This window comes from Scyliorhinus torazame, chromosome 8, assembly GCF_047496885.1.
Source record: "Scyliorhinus torazame isolate Kashiwa2021f chromosome 8, sScyTor2.1, whole genome shotgun sequence".
In the NCBI taxonomy this organism is placed as follows: Eukaryota; Metazoa; Chordata; class Chondrichthyes; order Carcharhiniformes; family Scyliorhinidae; genus Scyliorhinus; species Scyliorhinus torazame.
In genome coordinates this window covers 225,970,531-225,987,222 of record NC_092714.1, presented here as the reverse complement: position 1 = coordinate 225,987,222, position 16,692 = coordinate 225,970,531, and the positions used below count along the sequence as shown (strand labels likewise).

Sequence of the window (16,692 nt, the reverse complement as noted above, 5' to 3'; positions counted from 1 at the left end):
GGATTCTATGATTCTATGTGCAGGCTAGGTGGATTGGCCACACTAAGTTTCCAAACGGTCAGGTGGGGTTACGGGGAAAGGGCGGGATATTGGGCTTAGGTAGAGTGATCCTTCACAGGGTCGGTGCAGACTTGATGGGCCGAATGGCCTCTCTCTGTACTGTAGGGATTCTATAATTCTATGATTCATGGACAGTGAGTGAGGTAGGAATGAAGACAAGACAATAATTCAGACTTATAAGTAGATGGTCTTGGTAATAGATTTGAACATGAGTTGAAAAGTAAGAACACACTTGTCCATCCTTAAGAAAAGTGTTAACCAGTTTATTTTTCAAATGGCAGTCAACCTGGTTTCACCTACAGATTCTCAATCTCACAGGCAAAACCAATAATTGGAATATATAATTGACATTATGCATGCTATGGTCCCCTTAAATACCCCATTTGTTAACATTCCTCTCAATATTTCACACTGCAATTTAAATTTCCCCAAAATAAGTCACAGATTGGCCACATCATTGGCCATGAGAAATTAGTCATGAGAAAGGTAAATTGTTTCAAAGTGGCAGAAAGCTGTGCTAGAATGGTCATTTATCTAATTACCTATTGCCGACACTAACTGTTTTACTTTCCAGCCACAACTAGATTTTCACCAATAATCAAGAAAATTAATGTTCCATGTTCCTTCAGAGAGATACATGTTACAGTCCACTAGATTTCCCAATTAAATATTTATGAACAGTGAATGTCAGACTGTACAGAGTGTTAACAAAGTCAAACACTGACTTACGGTAATGGCTATGAGGTGAATAGTCACACGTGCAGTGGCTCCTGCCTGGGGATTTGGATTTTTAGTCCTTTCTGTCCGATTAATGGGTGATTTTTGGGAAGAAATCAGTGCAGTATGAGAGAATAAAATCCCCTCTTGCGAGTGATATCTGGTGGATACAACACAAGGCAAAAGACGGGCAAGGGATGCTCATCGGATTCAGAAGGTCCTTGAGCCTCCAAAGGTGAGGAAATGGCGGAGGTCTCTATGGCATCAATAGCCACTCAGTAGATGACCAAAAGGTTGGTGGAGTTCTTAGCAAGCAAAGTTAAGAAGCAGCAACAAGGAGTCACTGAGGATCTGGAGAAGGCGATTCAGGGAGCCGTGAAACCTATTCAGGCATCCTTAGATAGGTTGGATCAGCAGCTGGAGGTACAGGGAGCAACAATCAAAAGGTGTAGGAGGCGCTCATTGACCATCATGATTGGATTGTCACTTTGGAGGCAGAGATGGTTTTGCAGGCTGAGGAGCGGAGGGTGTTAAAGGCCCAGTTTGATGATCTGAAGAATCGCACCAGATGGCAGAATTTACGAATTATTGGGCTGATGGTGGGTCTGGAAAGTACAAACGTCATAGAATTCATAGAATCATAGAATCTACAGTGCAGAAGGAGGCCATTTGGCCCATCAAGTCTGCACCGACCCTTGGAAAGAACGCCCCAGTTAAGCCCACGCCTCCACCCTATCCCTGTAACCCAGTAACCCCACCTAACCTTTTTGGACACTAAGGGGCAATTTAGCATGGCCAATCCACCTAACCTGTGCATCTTTGGGCTGCAGGAGGAAACCGAAGCACCCGGAAGAAACCCACGCAAACCCGGGGAGAAAGTGCAAACTCTACACAGACAGTCACCCGAGGCCGGAAGTGAACCCGGGTCCCTGGCATTGTGAGGCAGCAGTGCTAACCACTGTGCCACCGTGCCATCTCTAAGATGCTTGCAAAGTTGGTGGGGAGGGGATTTTTCTGACAACTCCTGAGTTGGACCGGGCCCATCGAACGTTGAGGCAGAAGCCCAGATCAGGGGAGCCACCACAAGCAACCATAATCGGGTTCCATAGGCACCTGGGCAAGGAGCAGGTCCTGAGATGGGCGAAGGACCATCAAGATGGTAGGTGGGAGGGTCATGCCATCTGAATGCACCAGGACATTGGGGCTGAGGTGGCAAGGTGGTGTATGGCATTTAATAAGGCCAAGACTGAGCTCTATAAAAGCAACGTACGATTTGGGACAGTGTACCCGGCTTGTCTTCGGGTCACCTACAAGGACAGAGTCTATTATTTTGATGCGCTAGAGGAAGCAAATTACTCTGTTAATGGACACGGATTGGGGGTGGGGGGGGACTATGGCCTTTGCTGTTTGTTCATTGTTAAGTTTTTCTGTATCTGTATTTTTGTGTGGGCTTGTTGTAAAGTGGGGGAGGGTGCGTTGTTATTTTGGGGCTCGTTGGTGAGGGTTGTATCTGGGCAAAATTGGGGATTGTTTATTGTATTATTGGAGCTGTTTGGGGGAGGGGATCTGGGTGCGGTTCTCTTTTTTTCTTTTCTTCCATAATGTTTGGTATTAAAGTTGGGTATGGGTAGGGGGGCTGATTGTTGATTCAATGTTTGAAAGACTTTGACGTTTACCCTGGGTGCGGGTCACCCGAGTGGCAATGTTGCTAGTGAGATTTCAACTGTGTTTTAGATCCTAAGCTGGATAGGTCGAGTCCCAAGTTCTTCACTACATCGGGGGTGGCAAAGGAGTTGTTGGTGTTCATGGATCAGATGAGGGGGAAAACCAGTGGAAAATTAGGTATCCGAGCGATGAGGGGTTTTCTTTCATTTCCCATCTCTATCGGGTTTACTCATGGATTGATTTTTTTGAGGTGGGTAGGTCTCTGCTCCCTGGGGTTGGGGGGGGCGGGGGGGAGGTACTTGGTGATCATTATATCGGATCATGTCCCACATTATGTGAACCTGTTATGGGAGGCGGGCGGTCCCTAGTGACCCCCGTGGAAGTTGAGACGGTGTTGCTCACTGATATGAGATTTTCATGCCGGATATCTTCTGCTGTTGGGGAGTATGTGGAGTTTAACAAGAATGAGGCGGTTTCGTCTTCCACGCTCTGAGAAGCATTAAAGGTGGTTATTAGGGGCGGCGTATAGGGAGAAATCTGGAAAGTGGAGAGGCAGAGGCTGGTGGATTCCATCCTTTTTAAAATAAATTTAGAGTACCCAATTCTTTTTTTGTCCAATTAAGCGGCAACCTAACTACACTGCACATCTTTTGGGTTTGTGGCGGTCCATGCAGACACAGGAAGAATGTGCAAACTCCACACGGACAGTGACCCGGGGCCGGGATTGAACCGGGCCCGGTAGCATAGTGGTTAGCACAATTGCTTCACAGCGCCAGGGTCTCAGGTTTGATTCCCCGCTGGGTCACTGTCTGTGCGGAGTCTGCACGTTCTCCCCGTGTGTGCGTGGGTTTCCTCCGGGTGTTCTGGTTTCCTCCCACAGCCCAAAGATGTGCAGGTTAGGTGGATTGGCCATGATAAATTGCCCTTAGTGTCCAAAATTGCCCTTAGAGTTGGGTGGAGTTACTAGGTTATGGGGATAGGGTGGGGGTGTGGGCTTGGGTAGGGTGGTCTTTCCAAGAGCCGGTGCAGACTCGATGGGCCGAATGGCCTCCTTCTGCACTGTAAATTCTAAATTCTATGAACCTGGATCCTGGCGCCGTGAGGCAGAAGTGCTAACCACTGTGCCACCGTACCACCGATGGATTCCATCCCTGAAGTGGACCACAAATACATTATTGCTCCAACACCAGAGATTTGGCAGAGAAAAATAAATTGCAGATGGAATTCAATTTGTTGCCAGCTGCTTCACTCAAGTGGAACATTTTATGAGTTTGGGGAGAAGGCCAGCCATTTGTTAGTTCACCAGCTGAGGTGGCAGGCTGCCTCTCGGGAGATAGTTCAGGTTAGGGACTCGGGTGATGGGTTGGAGAAGGTCAATGAGTTAGAAGCCTTTTACCATGGACTATATAAGTCTTGAGCCTCCGGAGGAGGATTCAATAATGTTACAATTTTTGGATAGGTTGACCTTCCCGGAGGTGGAACAGGAGAATAGTCAGGAGCTGCAGGTGGTGATTGAACAGGAGGAGATCATGAATTGTATTTATTTGATGCAGACGGGCAAAGCACCGTGTCCGGCTGAATTCACTATTGAATTTTATACAAAAATTGCTCGTCTGTTGGTTCCACTCCTGCGGAATATGTTCAATGATTCTCTGTCCGGGGGTGTTGTCGGACACGTTGGCGCAGGCATCGATTTCCTGGATTCTGAAAAAGAACAAGGATCCCACAGAGTGTGGGTCATTCCAACCTATTTTTCTGCTAAGTGCTGATGGTATGTTGTCGGCTAAGCTGGTGGCAATTCATTTGGAGCCCTGCCTGCGGGGGTGATTTCGGAGGAACCGACAGGATTTGTTAAGGGCCAGCAGTTGTTGGGCCAACTTTAGGAGATTGTTGAATGTGACGTTGTCTCCCTCCTCAGTGATCGAGCCAGAAGTCATTATTTTATTGGATGCAGAAAAAGCATTGAGCAGGGTTGAGTGGGGTTACCTTTGAGATTTGGAGGCGGTTTGGCTTTGTGCCAGAATTTATATCGTGGATTAGGTTTTTGTAAAAGGCCCCCACTACAAGTGTCCGTACTAATGCCCAGAGCTCAGGGTACTTTCAACTGAACAGTGCTACAAGGAAGGGTTGCCCATTATGCCCGTTGTTGTTTGCCTCAGTGATTGAGCAGCTAGCCATTGCACTGATGTCATCTACCAATTGGAGGGGGATAGAGCGTGGAGGAGAGAACTTAGGGTGTCCTGAGATGTGGGTGATTGGCTGATATACATCACGGACCCACTGTCCAATGTGGGGGAGCTAATGGAGGTGCTCAGGGAGTTTAGCTCCTTTTCAGGCTATAAGATAAACCTGGGCAAGAGTGATTTTGTTCTGGTGGATCTGAGGAGGCAATCGTACCAGCCAGGGCTAGTATTTGGTATCTGGGAATTCAAGTGGCCATTATTGGGCCTCGCTTCATAAACTTAACTTGGCCAGTCTGGTGGATGGGGTGAAGGCTGATTTGAAGAGGTGGGATGCCCTTCTTCTGACCTTTTTTAAAAATAAATTTAGAGTACCTAATTCATTTATTTCAATTAAGGAGCAATTTAGCATGGCCATCAACCCTGGACATCTTTAGGGTTCTGGGGGCGAAACCCACGTAAACACAGGGAGAATGTACAAACTCCACATGGACAGTGACCCAGAGCTGGGATCGAACCTGGGACCTCGCCGCCGTGAGGCAGCAGGGCTAACCCACTGTGCCACCGTGCTGCCCCCCTTCTTCTGATCTTAGTGTGAAGAGTACAGTTGGTGAAGATTAATATTCACCCAAGATTTTTGTTTCTGTTCCACTGTCTCACAGTCTTTCTTTCTAAGGCTTTCTTTGGTAGGGCCATTAAGTTAATGTCTGCTTTTGTTTCGACAAGTAAGATCCCTCAGGCTCGCAGGGCATTTCTGAAAAGGGATAGACAATCGGGGCACTTCCTGAGCTGCTATGTTATTACAGGGTGGCAAACATTGAGACGGTGCGGGTTTGGTTTAAGTATCGACTCTATGTGGGGCGGATGGAAGAGGCTTTGTGCACGGAATCAAGTCTGAGGGCCCTGGCTACTGCTCCACCCCCGTTCTCTCCGGTAAAACTTTCGTCAATCCCAGTGGTAAGAGCCGCTTTGAGGATTTGGAATCAATTTAGGCAGCATTTTAAACTATGTCAGAGATTTGCAGGAACCGGTTTGTGCCGTCTGGTTTAGATTCAATATTTAGGACATGGGAGAGGGAGGGGTTGGTGAGGTTTAGGGATATGTTTCTGGAGGGTAGGTTTGCCGATCTAGATGAGCTTTTGGAGAAGTTCTAGTTCCTGAGAGGGAATGTGTTCAGATACTTTCAGGTGGATGATTTTGTATGTAAGGAGCTGCCTTCATTTCACCTCGCTTATGGATAGGTTTCTATCCTTGGATGAGCTAGGGAGGGAAGGATCTCAAACATATGTGGACAGTAGTTGGCAATGGAGCAGGCATGACTGGAAGAAGTAAAGAGAAAATGGGAGGACGAGCTGGGTTTGGTCTTTAAGTGGCGAATTTGGAGTGAGGCACTTCATCGGGTTAACTTCACATCCTTGCGCGCAAGGTTAAATCTGATACAGTTTAAGATGGTGCACCTGACACGGGCACGCATGACTGAGTTCTTCACAGGGGTAGAGGACAGGTGTGAGCGGTGCATGTTCTGATCCTGCCCCAAGCTTGTTCATTTTTGGGTCTCCTTTTTTGAAACAATATTAGGGATACTGGCTGTTAAGCTGGAGCCTTACCCATTGGTGGTCACTTTTGGAGTGTGGGACTCACCGGTGCTGCAGGAGGGGATGAGGGCAGATGTTTTAGCCTTCGCCTCGCTAATAGCCCGGAGGCGAGTCTTACTTGAATGGAGGTCTCCAGTGCTGCCAAAGGCTTCGGCCTGGTTAGGGGACCTGATGGAATTTCTGTACCGTGGGAAGATCAATCATGTGATGAGGGAGTCGGTGGATGGGTTTTACTCAAGGTGGCAGCCGTTCATTGGCTTTTTTAGGGAGCTGATTACCGTTGGCGGGTGTTGGTCAGTCGATTAGGGCTTTCTTTGTGGGAAGAGGGGACCTGGGGGTATTGCGGGGGGGGGGGGGGGGGGGGGGGTCGTCTTGGTATAAAATTGGTTGGGCTGGGTTGTGTTGGGGTTATTTTTGTATTATTGAAATCTTGTTTGAATAAAAATATTTTTTTTAAAAGGAAGTCAAAACACTCACTCATCAGTAACCAAAGCTTTCTGACAAACAAGGCAACTCCTGTAACCAATCGCTGAACTAATTCCATAACATTTGGCTTAATATTTGTACTTTTAAATGTCTTAAATGGTCTTAGAGAAATTCAGCTTAAAAGCTGCCTCTCTCATTTGATTTATTATTTTTCAGGTTAATGACTATTTTATTCTCCCACATGGTGATGGGATATGATTTATTGAAAATGCTGGAAAATAAACCGGTTTACAGAAAGCCATATTTCAGACACTTCATCTTACCCTTCCTGCAATGTGTTTATGTGCACACAATATTCCACAAACTTCAGAATTTATCTCCTATTTAATCTTAACACAGTTTCAATTAGCCGTTTGGCAGTACAGAACTTGAATATTGCTGGGTATAAAACATGTCGTCGAAGCTTTCTGTTGTGCACTTGTCAGGACAGATTTGCAAGATAACCAATTATGGAGGGAACAACAAAATTTACTGCGTGAGACGAGAGCACCGCTTGGTTGGCAAGTGGTCCCTGATTGGTAGAGACAGACCACTTGCCAATCAATCAGCACTCTCTTCTCATGCAGTGTAAATTGTTGTTCCCCTTACAATTGATAGTCTTGTGAATTTGTCCTGATGAGTGCAAGACAAAAAGCTTTGACAACATGTCTATTTTGTCATGATCTGAATTAGATTCCAGAAGACTGGTGTCCGTATTACAAGTGTTTCGCAGGTATTAATGAATGAGTGTGATCCTTGGATGGGACAAGTTGGCTTCAAATGAACAAAAAACTGTGGACTGAAGGACAAGAACATGATTCCATCTGTCGAATCCACTTCCATGTTCCTCTGCAGCGCGGATTCCCAATTGCGTGCCACTGTAGGATCTGATTTCTGCTGGAGGGACACATACATACTTTAACAATTCCACATGAATAACCATTTCTCTGAACTGCAGAATTCATTTTGATAATTTATCCCAAATGAGCTATCTTCTCCAGAGTTATCAGTCTCATTCTCTACGGGAAGGCAGTGGCTCTGTGGTATTGTTGCTGAACCAGTAATGCAGAGACACAGGGTAATGATCTGGGGACGTGGGTTCGAATCCCACTATGGCAGATGGTGGAATTTAAACTCAATAAAACATCTGGAATTAAAAGTCTAACTATGTCCAGGAAATCGTTGTTGATTGTCGGAAAAACACATCTGGTTCACGAATGCCCATTAGGGAAGGAAACTGCCATTCTTACATGTGGTTGACACTTAAGTGGCCACTCAGTTGTATTCAACCGCGTCAAAAACACAAAAAAGGAATCATAGATCATAGAATTTACAGTGCAGAAGGAGGCTATTCGGCCCATCGAGTCTGCACCGGCTCTTGGAAAGAACACCCTACCCAAGGTCAACACCTCAACCCTACCCCCATAACCCAAACCAACACTAATGGCAATTTTGGACACTAAGGGGAATTTATCATGGCCAATCCACCTAACCTGCACATCTTTGGACTGTGGGAGGAAACCGGAGCACCCGGAGGAAATCCACGCACACGGGGAGGATGTGCAGACTCCGCACAGACAGTAACTCAAGCCGGAATCGAACCTGGGACCCTGGAGCTGTGAAGCAATTGTGCTATCCACAATGCTACCGTGCTGCCCACAATGAAACCAGGCAAATAACCCAGAATTGACCGAGGCACTGGAAACCACAACGGCAAACCCTGTCGACCCTCCAAAGTCCTCCTTACATCTGGGAGAGCTATCTCACAAGCAACAGCCTGACATCATCACAAAATCATACTTTACAGACAATGTCCCAGACACCACTATCACCATCGGTCTGTCCTGTCTCACCAGCAAGAGAGACCCAGCAGAGGTGGCAGCACAGAGATACACGGGAAAGAGGGAGATGTCCTGGGAGTCCTCAACACCAAAGTCTCATGGCTTCAGGTTAAACATGGGCATGGAAACCTCTTGCTAATTACCATGTAATCCACCATCAGCTGATGAATTAGGACATCTCCATGTTGAACATCACTTGGAGGAAGCACTGAGGGGGAGGAACTTCAATGTCAATCACCAAGAGTGGCTCGGTAGTACAACCACGATCGAGCTGGTCGGGTCCTAAAGGACATAGCTGCTAGACTGGGACTGCAGCAGGTGGTGAGGGAACCAACAAGAGGGAAAAACATACTTGACCTCATCCTCACTGGACAATATTCAGGTTAGGGCTGACAAGTGGCAAGTAACATTCACGCCACACAATTGCCAGGCAAAGACCAGCTCCTACAAGAGAGAATCTAACCATCGCCCCTTCACATTCAACAGGATTACCATCGCTGAATCCCCCGCAATCAACATCCTGGGGGTTACCATTGATCAGAAACTGAACTGGACTAGCCATATTAATACTGTAGCTCCAGAGTAGGTCAAAGACTATTTTGTAAGGGCCCCGAAGAATCCAGCACGAGTTTTAAGGATACAAAATAATAACGTTTATTTACTATAACAATATATACATAACAGTAGCAGTAACTTCACTTGCTACCTTCTCCTTCCCTGTAGAACCCTCAAGAGTATTGAAAGTCAAAGAGATCTAGGAGTACAGGTCCACAGGTCATTGAAAGGGGCAACACAGGTGGAGAAGGTAGTCAAGAAGGCATACGGCATGCTTGCCTTCATTGGCCGGGGCATTGAGTATAAGAATTGGCAAGTCATGTTGCAGCTGTATAGAACCTTAGTTAGGCCACACTTGGAGTATAGTGTTCAATTCTGGTCGCCACATTACCAGAAGGAGGTGGAGGCTTTAGAGAGGGTGCAGAAGAGATTTACCAGAATGTTGCCTGGTATGGAGGGCATTAGCTATGAGGAGCGGTTGAATAAACTCGGTTTGTTCTCACTGGAACGAAGGAGGTTGAGGGGAGACCTGATAGAGGTATACAAAATTATGAGGGGCATAGACAGAGTGGATAGTCAGAGGCTTTTCCCCAGGGTAGAGGGGTCAATTACTAGGGGGCATAGGTTTAAGGTGAGAGGGGCAAGGTTTAGAGTAGATGTACGAGGCAAGTTTTTTACGCAGAGGGTAGTGGGTGCCTGGAACTCGCTACCGGAGGAGGTAGTGGAAGCAGGGACGATAGGGACATTTAAGGGGCATCTTGACAAATATATGAATAGGATGGGAATAGAAGGATACGGACCCAGGAAGTGTAGAAGATTGTAGTTTAGTCGGGCAGCATGGTTGGCACGGGCTTGGAGGGCCGAAGGGCCTGTTCCTGTGCTGTACATTTCTTTGTTCTTTGTTCTTTGTTTGTTCTTTGTTCTTTGTTGTTCCTCCTGGTTCCTGGACTGGCCAGCTTATTTATAGTAGGGGTTTCTCCGCCCCCCCCTCATTGGGGAAGTTCATACTCCCATAGGATTGTGGGATAGTCATTAGTCCCCAGCCAATCATCAGTAGGCAGGTTATAACATCCCTCCCCCCCAAAGTCCAAGGAATCCACCGTAGGCCCTGGCGAAGGAAGGCGTCAAACTCGTTTGGCCGCAGGCCGGACGCCATTTGCACGCGGCGCTGGATCAGGCGGCGTATAACGAAACGGAGACCGGCGCTTCCGTGATGAACGGCGCGGTTGTACATCCACGGCCTGTGGACCCGAGGATTCCCCCTCTGATTCATCCTGTGTCTCCATCTCGGAGTCAGAGTCTGCTGCCACCGTCATGTCAGCGTCTCTATCCCCATTCGGTCCCGTAACGACCTGCGCAGGCTTCGAGTGAGGCACCAGTGGAAGATTTGGAGGACTACCTTCCCTGGTTTCTGGTCTTTGCCGCTGTTGAACTGAGCTCCGGTGGCGGGGAATCTTTTGCGGGGATGATCTTCTGGACCGGACGTGGTCTACGTGTATTCGCTGGAGACGACCCTGGGCTTGCACTTGGTACGATATAGGGCCTGTTTGGCGAAAGATTACACCAGGAACCCATTGGGCACCACCAGCAAAATTCCGCACGAATACTGGGTCACCGGGCGCAAACTGCCGAATCGGACGATGCCGAGACAATCCCGGTCCCTGCCGTTCTTGTGTGCGGCGTACTTTTGCGCCAATGTCCGGGAAGACCATACTAAGGCGGGTGCGAAGTCTCCGGCCCATTAGGAGTTCTGCGGGAGCTACCCCAGTCACTGTATGGGGGGTGGTCCTGTACGTAAACAAAAACCGAGCCAGTCTCGTGTCCATTGATCCGGAAGACTGCTTCTTTAGGCCTCTTTTGAATGTTTGCACTGCACGCTCTGCCAACCCATTTGAAGCCGGGTGGTAAGGGGCAGTGCGGATATGGCGGATGCCGTTCATCTTTGTAAACCTAGCAAACTCCTCACTCGTGAATGGAGTGCCATTATCCGTGACCAGCACCTCGGGGAGGCCATGCGTACTAAATGATAAACGCATTTTTTCAATTGTTGCGCCGGACGTTGTTCCCTGCATCTTATGCACCTCCAGCCATTTGGACTGGGCGTCAATTAGTAGAAGGAACATGGATCCCTGAAAAGGGCCTGCGAAATCTGCATGTAAGCATGCCCAAGGCCGCCCTGGCCATTCCCAGTGATGTAGGGGCGCAGCCGGCGGAAGCTTCTGATGCTCCTGGCAAATGGAGCAGTTTTGGGCCACCTTCTCAATGTCGGTGTCGAGGCCTGGCCACCAGACATAACTCCGGGCCAACATTTTCACCTTGGTCACGCCCGGATGCCCATTGTGCAAGTCTGATAATATCAGCTCCTGGCCTTTTTCCGGGACAATCACACGCGTCCCCCACAAGAGGATGCCGTCTTCCACGCTGAACTCTGACAGCTTGGAGGAAAATGCCCGCAAAATGCCCGCAACTCGCCTGGGAGCTGTCTATGCTGCCCACCATGCAGGACTATGTGCCGAACCTTTGACAAGACTGGCTCCGTCTGGGTCCACTCACGGATCTGTGATGCCGTGACAGGCAAGGTGTCCATAAAACTTAGGGTTGCAACCATCTCACCGGTCGTGGGGGTCGACATGGGGCCGGTCGATAAAGGCAATCGGCTCAGTGCGTCGGCATTTGCTATCTGCGTACCTGATTTGTGCTCCAGAGAATACTCATATGCAGCAAGCAACAAAGCCCAGAGCTGGATCCGTGCAGAAGCAATGGGCGGTATTGGCTTATCCTCTCTGAAGAGTCCCAGCAGGGGCTTGTGATCAGTCACGATAGTGAAATGGCGGCCGTACACATACTGGTGGAAGCCTTTCACCGCGAAAACCACTGCCAGGCCCTCCTTCTCGATCTGCGCGTACTTTTTCTCCGCTGCAGTCAATGTGCGGGAGGCGAAAGCTATCGGTCGCTCGGCCCCGTTCTCCATCTTGTGGGACAGGACAGCCCCAATACCATACGGGGATGCATCACATGTGACGAGCAAAGGCTTTCCCGGATCATAGTGGGTTAGTAACCCAGACGACGACAATTGTTGCTTTACCCGCCGGAAAGCGGTTTCTTGCGGCTGACCCCAAATCCAGGTGTGATTTTTCTTTAGCAGCAGGTGCAAGGGGGCTAGCGTAGTTGCCAGATTGGGGAGGAACTTCCCGTAATAGTTTACGAGACCGAGAAAAGAACGAAGATGCGAAGTGTCAGTCGGGGTGGGGGCATGTTGAATTGCACGCACCTTCTCTGCGACGGGGTGCAGACCCTCGCTGTCCACCCGATAACCTAGGTAGACTACTTCTTTTGCCTGAAATACGCACTTTGTGTGACGTAAACGGACTCCAGCCTCCGAAAGGCGTCTAAGGACAGCCTCCAGATTTTCCAAATGCTCTTGCTCCGACGTCCCTGTAATCAACACGTCATCTAGGTAGACAGCCACACGTGGTAAACCTCTCAAAATGCCCTCCATAACACGTTGAAAAATTGCGCAGGCAGAGGATACTCCAAAGGGCAACCGTGTATATTCATACAGACCCCGGTGTGTGTTAATTGTTACATATGGTCGGGAGGCAGGGTCCAGCTCCAACTGCAGGTAGGCGTGACTCATATCTAATTTTGTGAATGAGAGTCCGCCTGCAAGTTTCGCGTAGAGATCCTCTATGCGAGGCATTGGGTATCGGTCGAGTCGGGAAACTGTATTCACTGTAAGTTTATAGTCGCCACACAAGCGAGCTGTGGCATCTGGCTTCATTACTGGTACAATTGGTGCTGCCCAGTCAGCAAAACGGACGGGCCTGATAATACCCAAACTGTCCAGACGAGTGAGCTCCCCTTCTACCTTCTCGAGTAAAGCGTAAGGCACTGGGCGCGCCCGGAAATAGCGCGGAGTGGCTCCTGGTTCAACTTGGATACGGGCTACGGCCCCTTTTATTTTCCCCAAACCGGGCTGGAATACCTCTGGGTATCGTCCTAGCACCTCAGTCAACCCTCCAGAAACTCTTTGGAGGATGTGCTGCCATTGCAACCGCAAATGGCGCAACCAGTCCCGACCCAACAGGCTGGGCCCATGGCCACGCACTACGATAAGTGGGAAACGCCCCTCCTGGCGTCCATAGACAACAGGGGTCATTGTAGTTCCTGCAATATCCAGTGGTTCCCCCGTGTAGGTGGCCAACCTGGCCTGTGAGTCAGTTAATGTAAGGGTCTGTATACCCTGCTTGATGCGGTCGAATGTCCTCTGGGCGATCACGGAGACCGCTGCGCCAGTATCCAACTCCATCTCCAGCGGGTGGCCATTGACCCGTACTGTCACCTTAATGGGGGCCACACGGGGAGCTGCCACACAATGCAGCTGTAGGCAGTCGTCCTCTGTCTCCACGTCCTCAGGAGTGGCCGCCACAGGTTCATCCACATGGAAGGTACGGCCTCTGGGCTAGTCCCAGTTACGGCCCCTGGGCTGGTCCCAGTTTCGGTCGGAACGACGGCGCCTCTGGTGTCCCCAGGACCGCCGTCCGTGACGGGGTCGGCGCCTACAAGTCTGATACGGACATGGCTCCTCATCCATTGGCTCTGGAGAAGGCTCCCTTCGGGGAGGAATGTCCGATGGCCACTGGCGTCGGTCTGGTCGTCGCCTCGCCCAAGGTACCGCAGGAGTGCGGGGGGGCGTTTTTGGGCGGAAAGTGTTGCGCCCCAAGGCATGCACTTCCATTCCCTGTAGCTCCTGTACTCCTCGCTCTGCGCTCTCTCGGGACAGGACTATTTGTATTGCCTGTTGAAAAGTCAATGTTGGCTCTGCTAACAACTTTCTCTGGGTGGCCGCATTGTTAATACCGCAAACCAAACGGTCGCGTAACATTTCTGACAAGGTCTCACCATAGTCACAGTATTCCGCAATCCCGCGTAGCCTGGATAAAAAAATCGGCAAGGGATTCTCCAGGGGTCCTCTCAGCGGTATTAAACCGGTAACGCTGGACTATCGTGGACGTGGTTGGGTTAAAGTGTTGCCCCATTATATTCACAAGTTCGTCAAACGTTTTGGTGTCCGGCGCAGCTGGGTACGTAAGGCTCCTAATCACCCCAAACGTATGCGGCCCACAGGCGGTGAGCAATATGACCACCTGGCGCTCGTTTTCAGTGATATTGTTTGCCCGGAAATAGTAACGCATCCATTGTGTGTACTGGTTCCAGCTTTCCAGCGCAGCATCAAAAACATCCAAATGTCCGTACAGAGGCATGGTATAATAGAAAACAACTTCCAACCTGTATCCAACAAAAATCCAGGGAGGTGGCTTCAGCAGTGTAGACAGCTATTCCTTTTACCTTCGTCGCCAGTTTTGTAAGGGCCCCGAAGAATCCAGCAAGAGTTTTAAGGATACAAAATAATAACGTTTATTTACTATAACAATATATACATAACAGTAGCAGTAACTTCCCTTGCTACCTTCTCCTTCCTCCTGGTTCCTGGACTGGCCAGCTTATTTATAGTAGGAGTTTCTCCGCCCCCCTCATTGGGGAAGTTCATACTCCCATAGGATTGTGGGATAGTCATTAGTCCCCAGCCAATCATCAGTAGGCAGGTTATAACAGGCTAGGAATCCTACAGTGAGTAACACCCCCCTGATCCCCCCCCCCCAAACCATCTACAAGGCACAAGGCAGGAGTGTAATGGAATACTGTCCACTTGCCTGGATGAGTGCAGCTCCAACAATACTCAAGAAGCTCGGCACCATCCAGGACAAAGCAGCCCGCATTATTGCTCCCCTTTCCACAAACATTCAAACCCTCCACCACCGACGAACAGTGGCAGCCGTGTGCACCATCTACAAGATGCACTGCAGTAAAGCACGAAGTTCCTTCGACAGCACCTTCAAAATTCACGACCACGACAATCTAGCAGGTACCTGGGTACCCTATCACCTGGGAGGTTTCCCTCCAAGTCACTCACCACCCTGACTTGGAAATATATAGCCGTTCCTTCACTGTCACTGGGTCAAAATCCTGGAACTCCCTCCCTAACAGCACAGTGGGTGTACCTACACCTCAGGGACTGCAGTGGCTCAAGAAGGCAACTCACCACCACCTTCTGAAGGTCAACTAGGGATGGGCAATAGATGCTGGCCTAACCAGCGATGCCCACATCCCGTAAAGGATTAAAATAAAGCACTTTCAGTCTCTTCACAAATATATCATTTTAATATCCTTGAGGGAAAATCTGCTGTCCTTACCTGGCCTGGCCCATATTAAACCTACAACCTCAGCAATATAAAAGGGCCGAGCAAACCATTCAGTTCAAGGGCAATTGGGGATGGACAACAAATGCTGGAAATGTCAGCAACACCCACTTCCCATGAAAGAAGGAAACAAAAGAGATTTACTATTTTCAGCTGTTAAAAATTGAGGGAATAAATCACTTCCTGTGGCGGGGATGTGCTGAGCAGATGGAGGAAAGGTGGCTCTCATCTTGGAAACTTGGAATTAGGCATTTTTAGTTCGGGAATCACCCACTAAACCAGCTAAAACTCCCTCCAGCCTCCTCCGGAACCATCACAGAAGCAGAAATATTCCCTCAAATCAGCCAAAGGGCCGAAAAGATGATAAAATCAGCAGGAGCCAGGAGAGAAAGAGGCGGCGGTCATGCGGAGCGAGGTGGAACGGGACATGGCTGAACGAGTCGCGTCGCCAACACTAATACCGGCCTACCTGCCAATATGCTAATAGTTGGAACTCCTAACCCAGGAGCTCCTTAAACATAGAAACGCCAAAGAAAGGAAATTTATGGTGACGGTGAAGTCGATGGGCGCGGATGCCCTGGCTCCTTTCAAGGAGGCGTTGGACAGGATGGAGCAGCGACTGGAGACGCACGAGGTGACGGTGGGGGAGCTCAAGAAGGCGGCTACCGACCAAGGCAACCAGATCGCCTCATTGGACGCAGAGGTGGCAAACCTGATGGTGACCCAAAGAGTGGTCAAGGGGAAGGTGGAGGACCAAGAGAACCGGTCACGCCGCCAGAATTGTGGATCTGCCGGAGGGCACCGAGGGCAGTAACACCACGGAGTATGTGGCACGAATACTGGATAAGCTGGTTGGAGGCAAAAGTTTCCCAAGCCCCCAGAAGTGGACAGAGCCCGCAGGTCACTCCGGCCAAGGCCAAAAATAGAAGAAGCACCACAGGCCATCTTCATCAAGCTCCACCAATTCGAAGATAAGGAACAAATCCTGAACTGGGCAAGACACGTGCTGTCTTGCAAATGGGAAGAGCATAAGATTGAGTGCATCAGGACATTGGGGCCGACCTGGCCAAGCGCCAGGCCAATTCCAAATGAACCAAAACAGCCTTGTTTAAAAGCAAGGTATGGTTTGAGATGCCATACCCAGCCAAACTGTGGGTAACCTACCAGAATAAGGAACATTATTTCACACCACGCGAAGCAAAGGGGTTAGCACGCAAGCACGGGCTGGGGAAACAGCAGCAACAGGACGTTAATGAACAATTGTGCGGAATGAAGTTAGCTTTCACACGACTGTAAGTCTCAGGAAGGAGGGGGAGAGGACAGAACGGTACCAGAGTGGTGGAGGACAGAGACG

At 49.3% G+C, this 16,692-nt stretch overlaps 1 protein-coding gene across 2 annotated transcripts in view; it reads right to left on the bottom strand.

The window, feature by feature from the left end:
• Positions 1–307: 307 nt before the first annotated feature.
• The window catches only part of LOC140428416 (somatomedin-B and thrombospondin type-1 domain-containing protein), a 48,641-nt gene continuing 32,256 nt past the window's right edge, over positions 308–16,692 (bottom strand). Inside the window, exon 5 of one of the 2 annotated variants that reach the window (XM_072514839.1) lies at positions 308–7,579. In XM_072514839.1, the coding sequence (XP_072370940.1) occupies positions 7,459–7,579 (121 nt within the window). In that variant the 3' untranslated portion in view covers positions 308–7,458. The remainder of the gene's footprint in view (positions 7,580–16,692) is intronic. The other variant, XM_072514841.1, reaches the window with a different exon arrangement.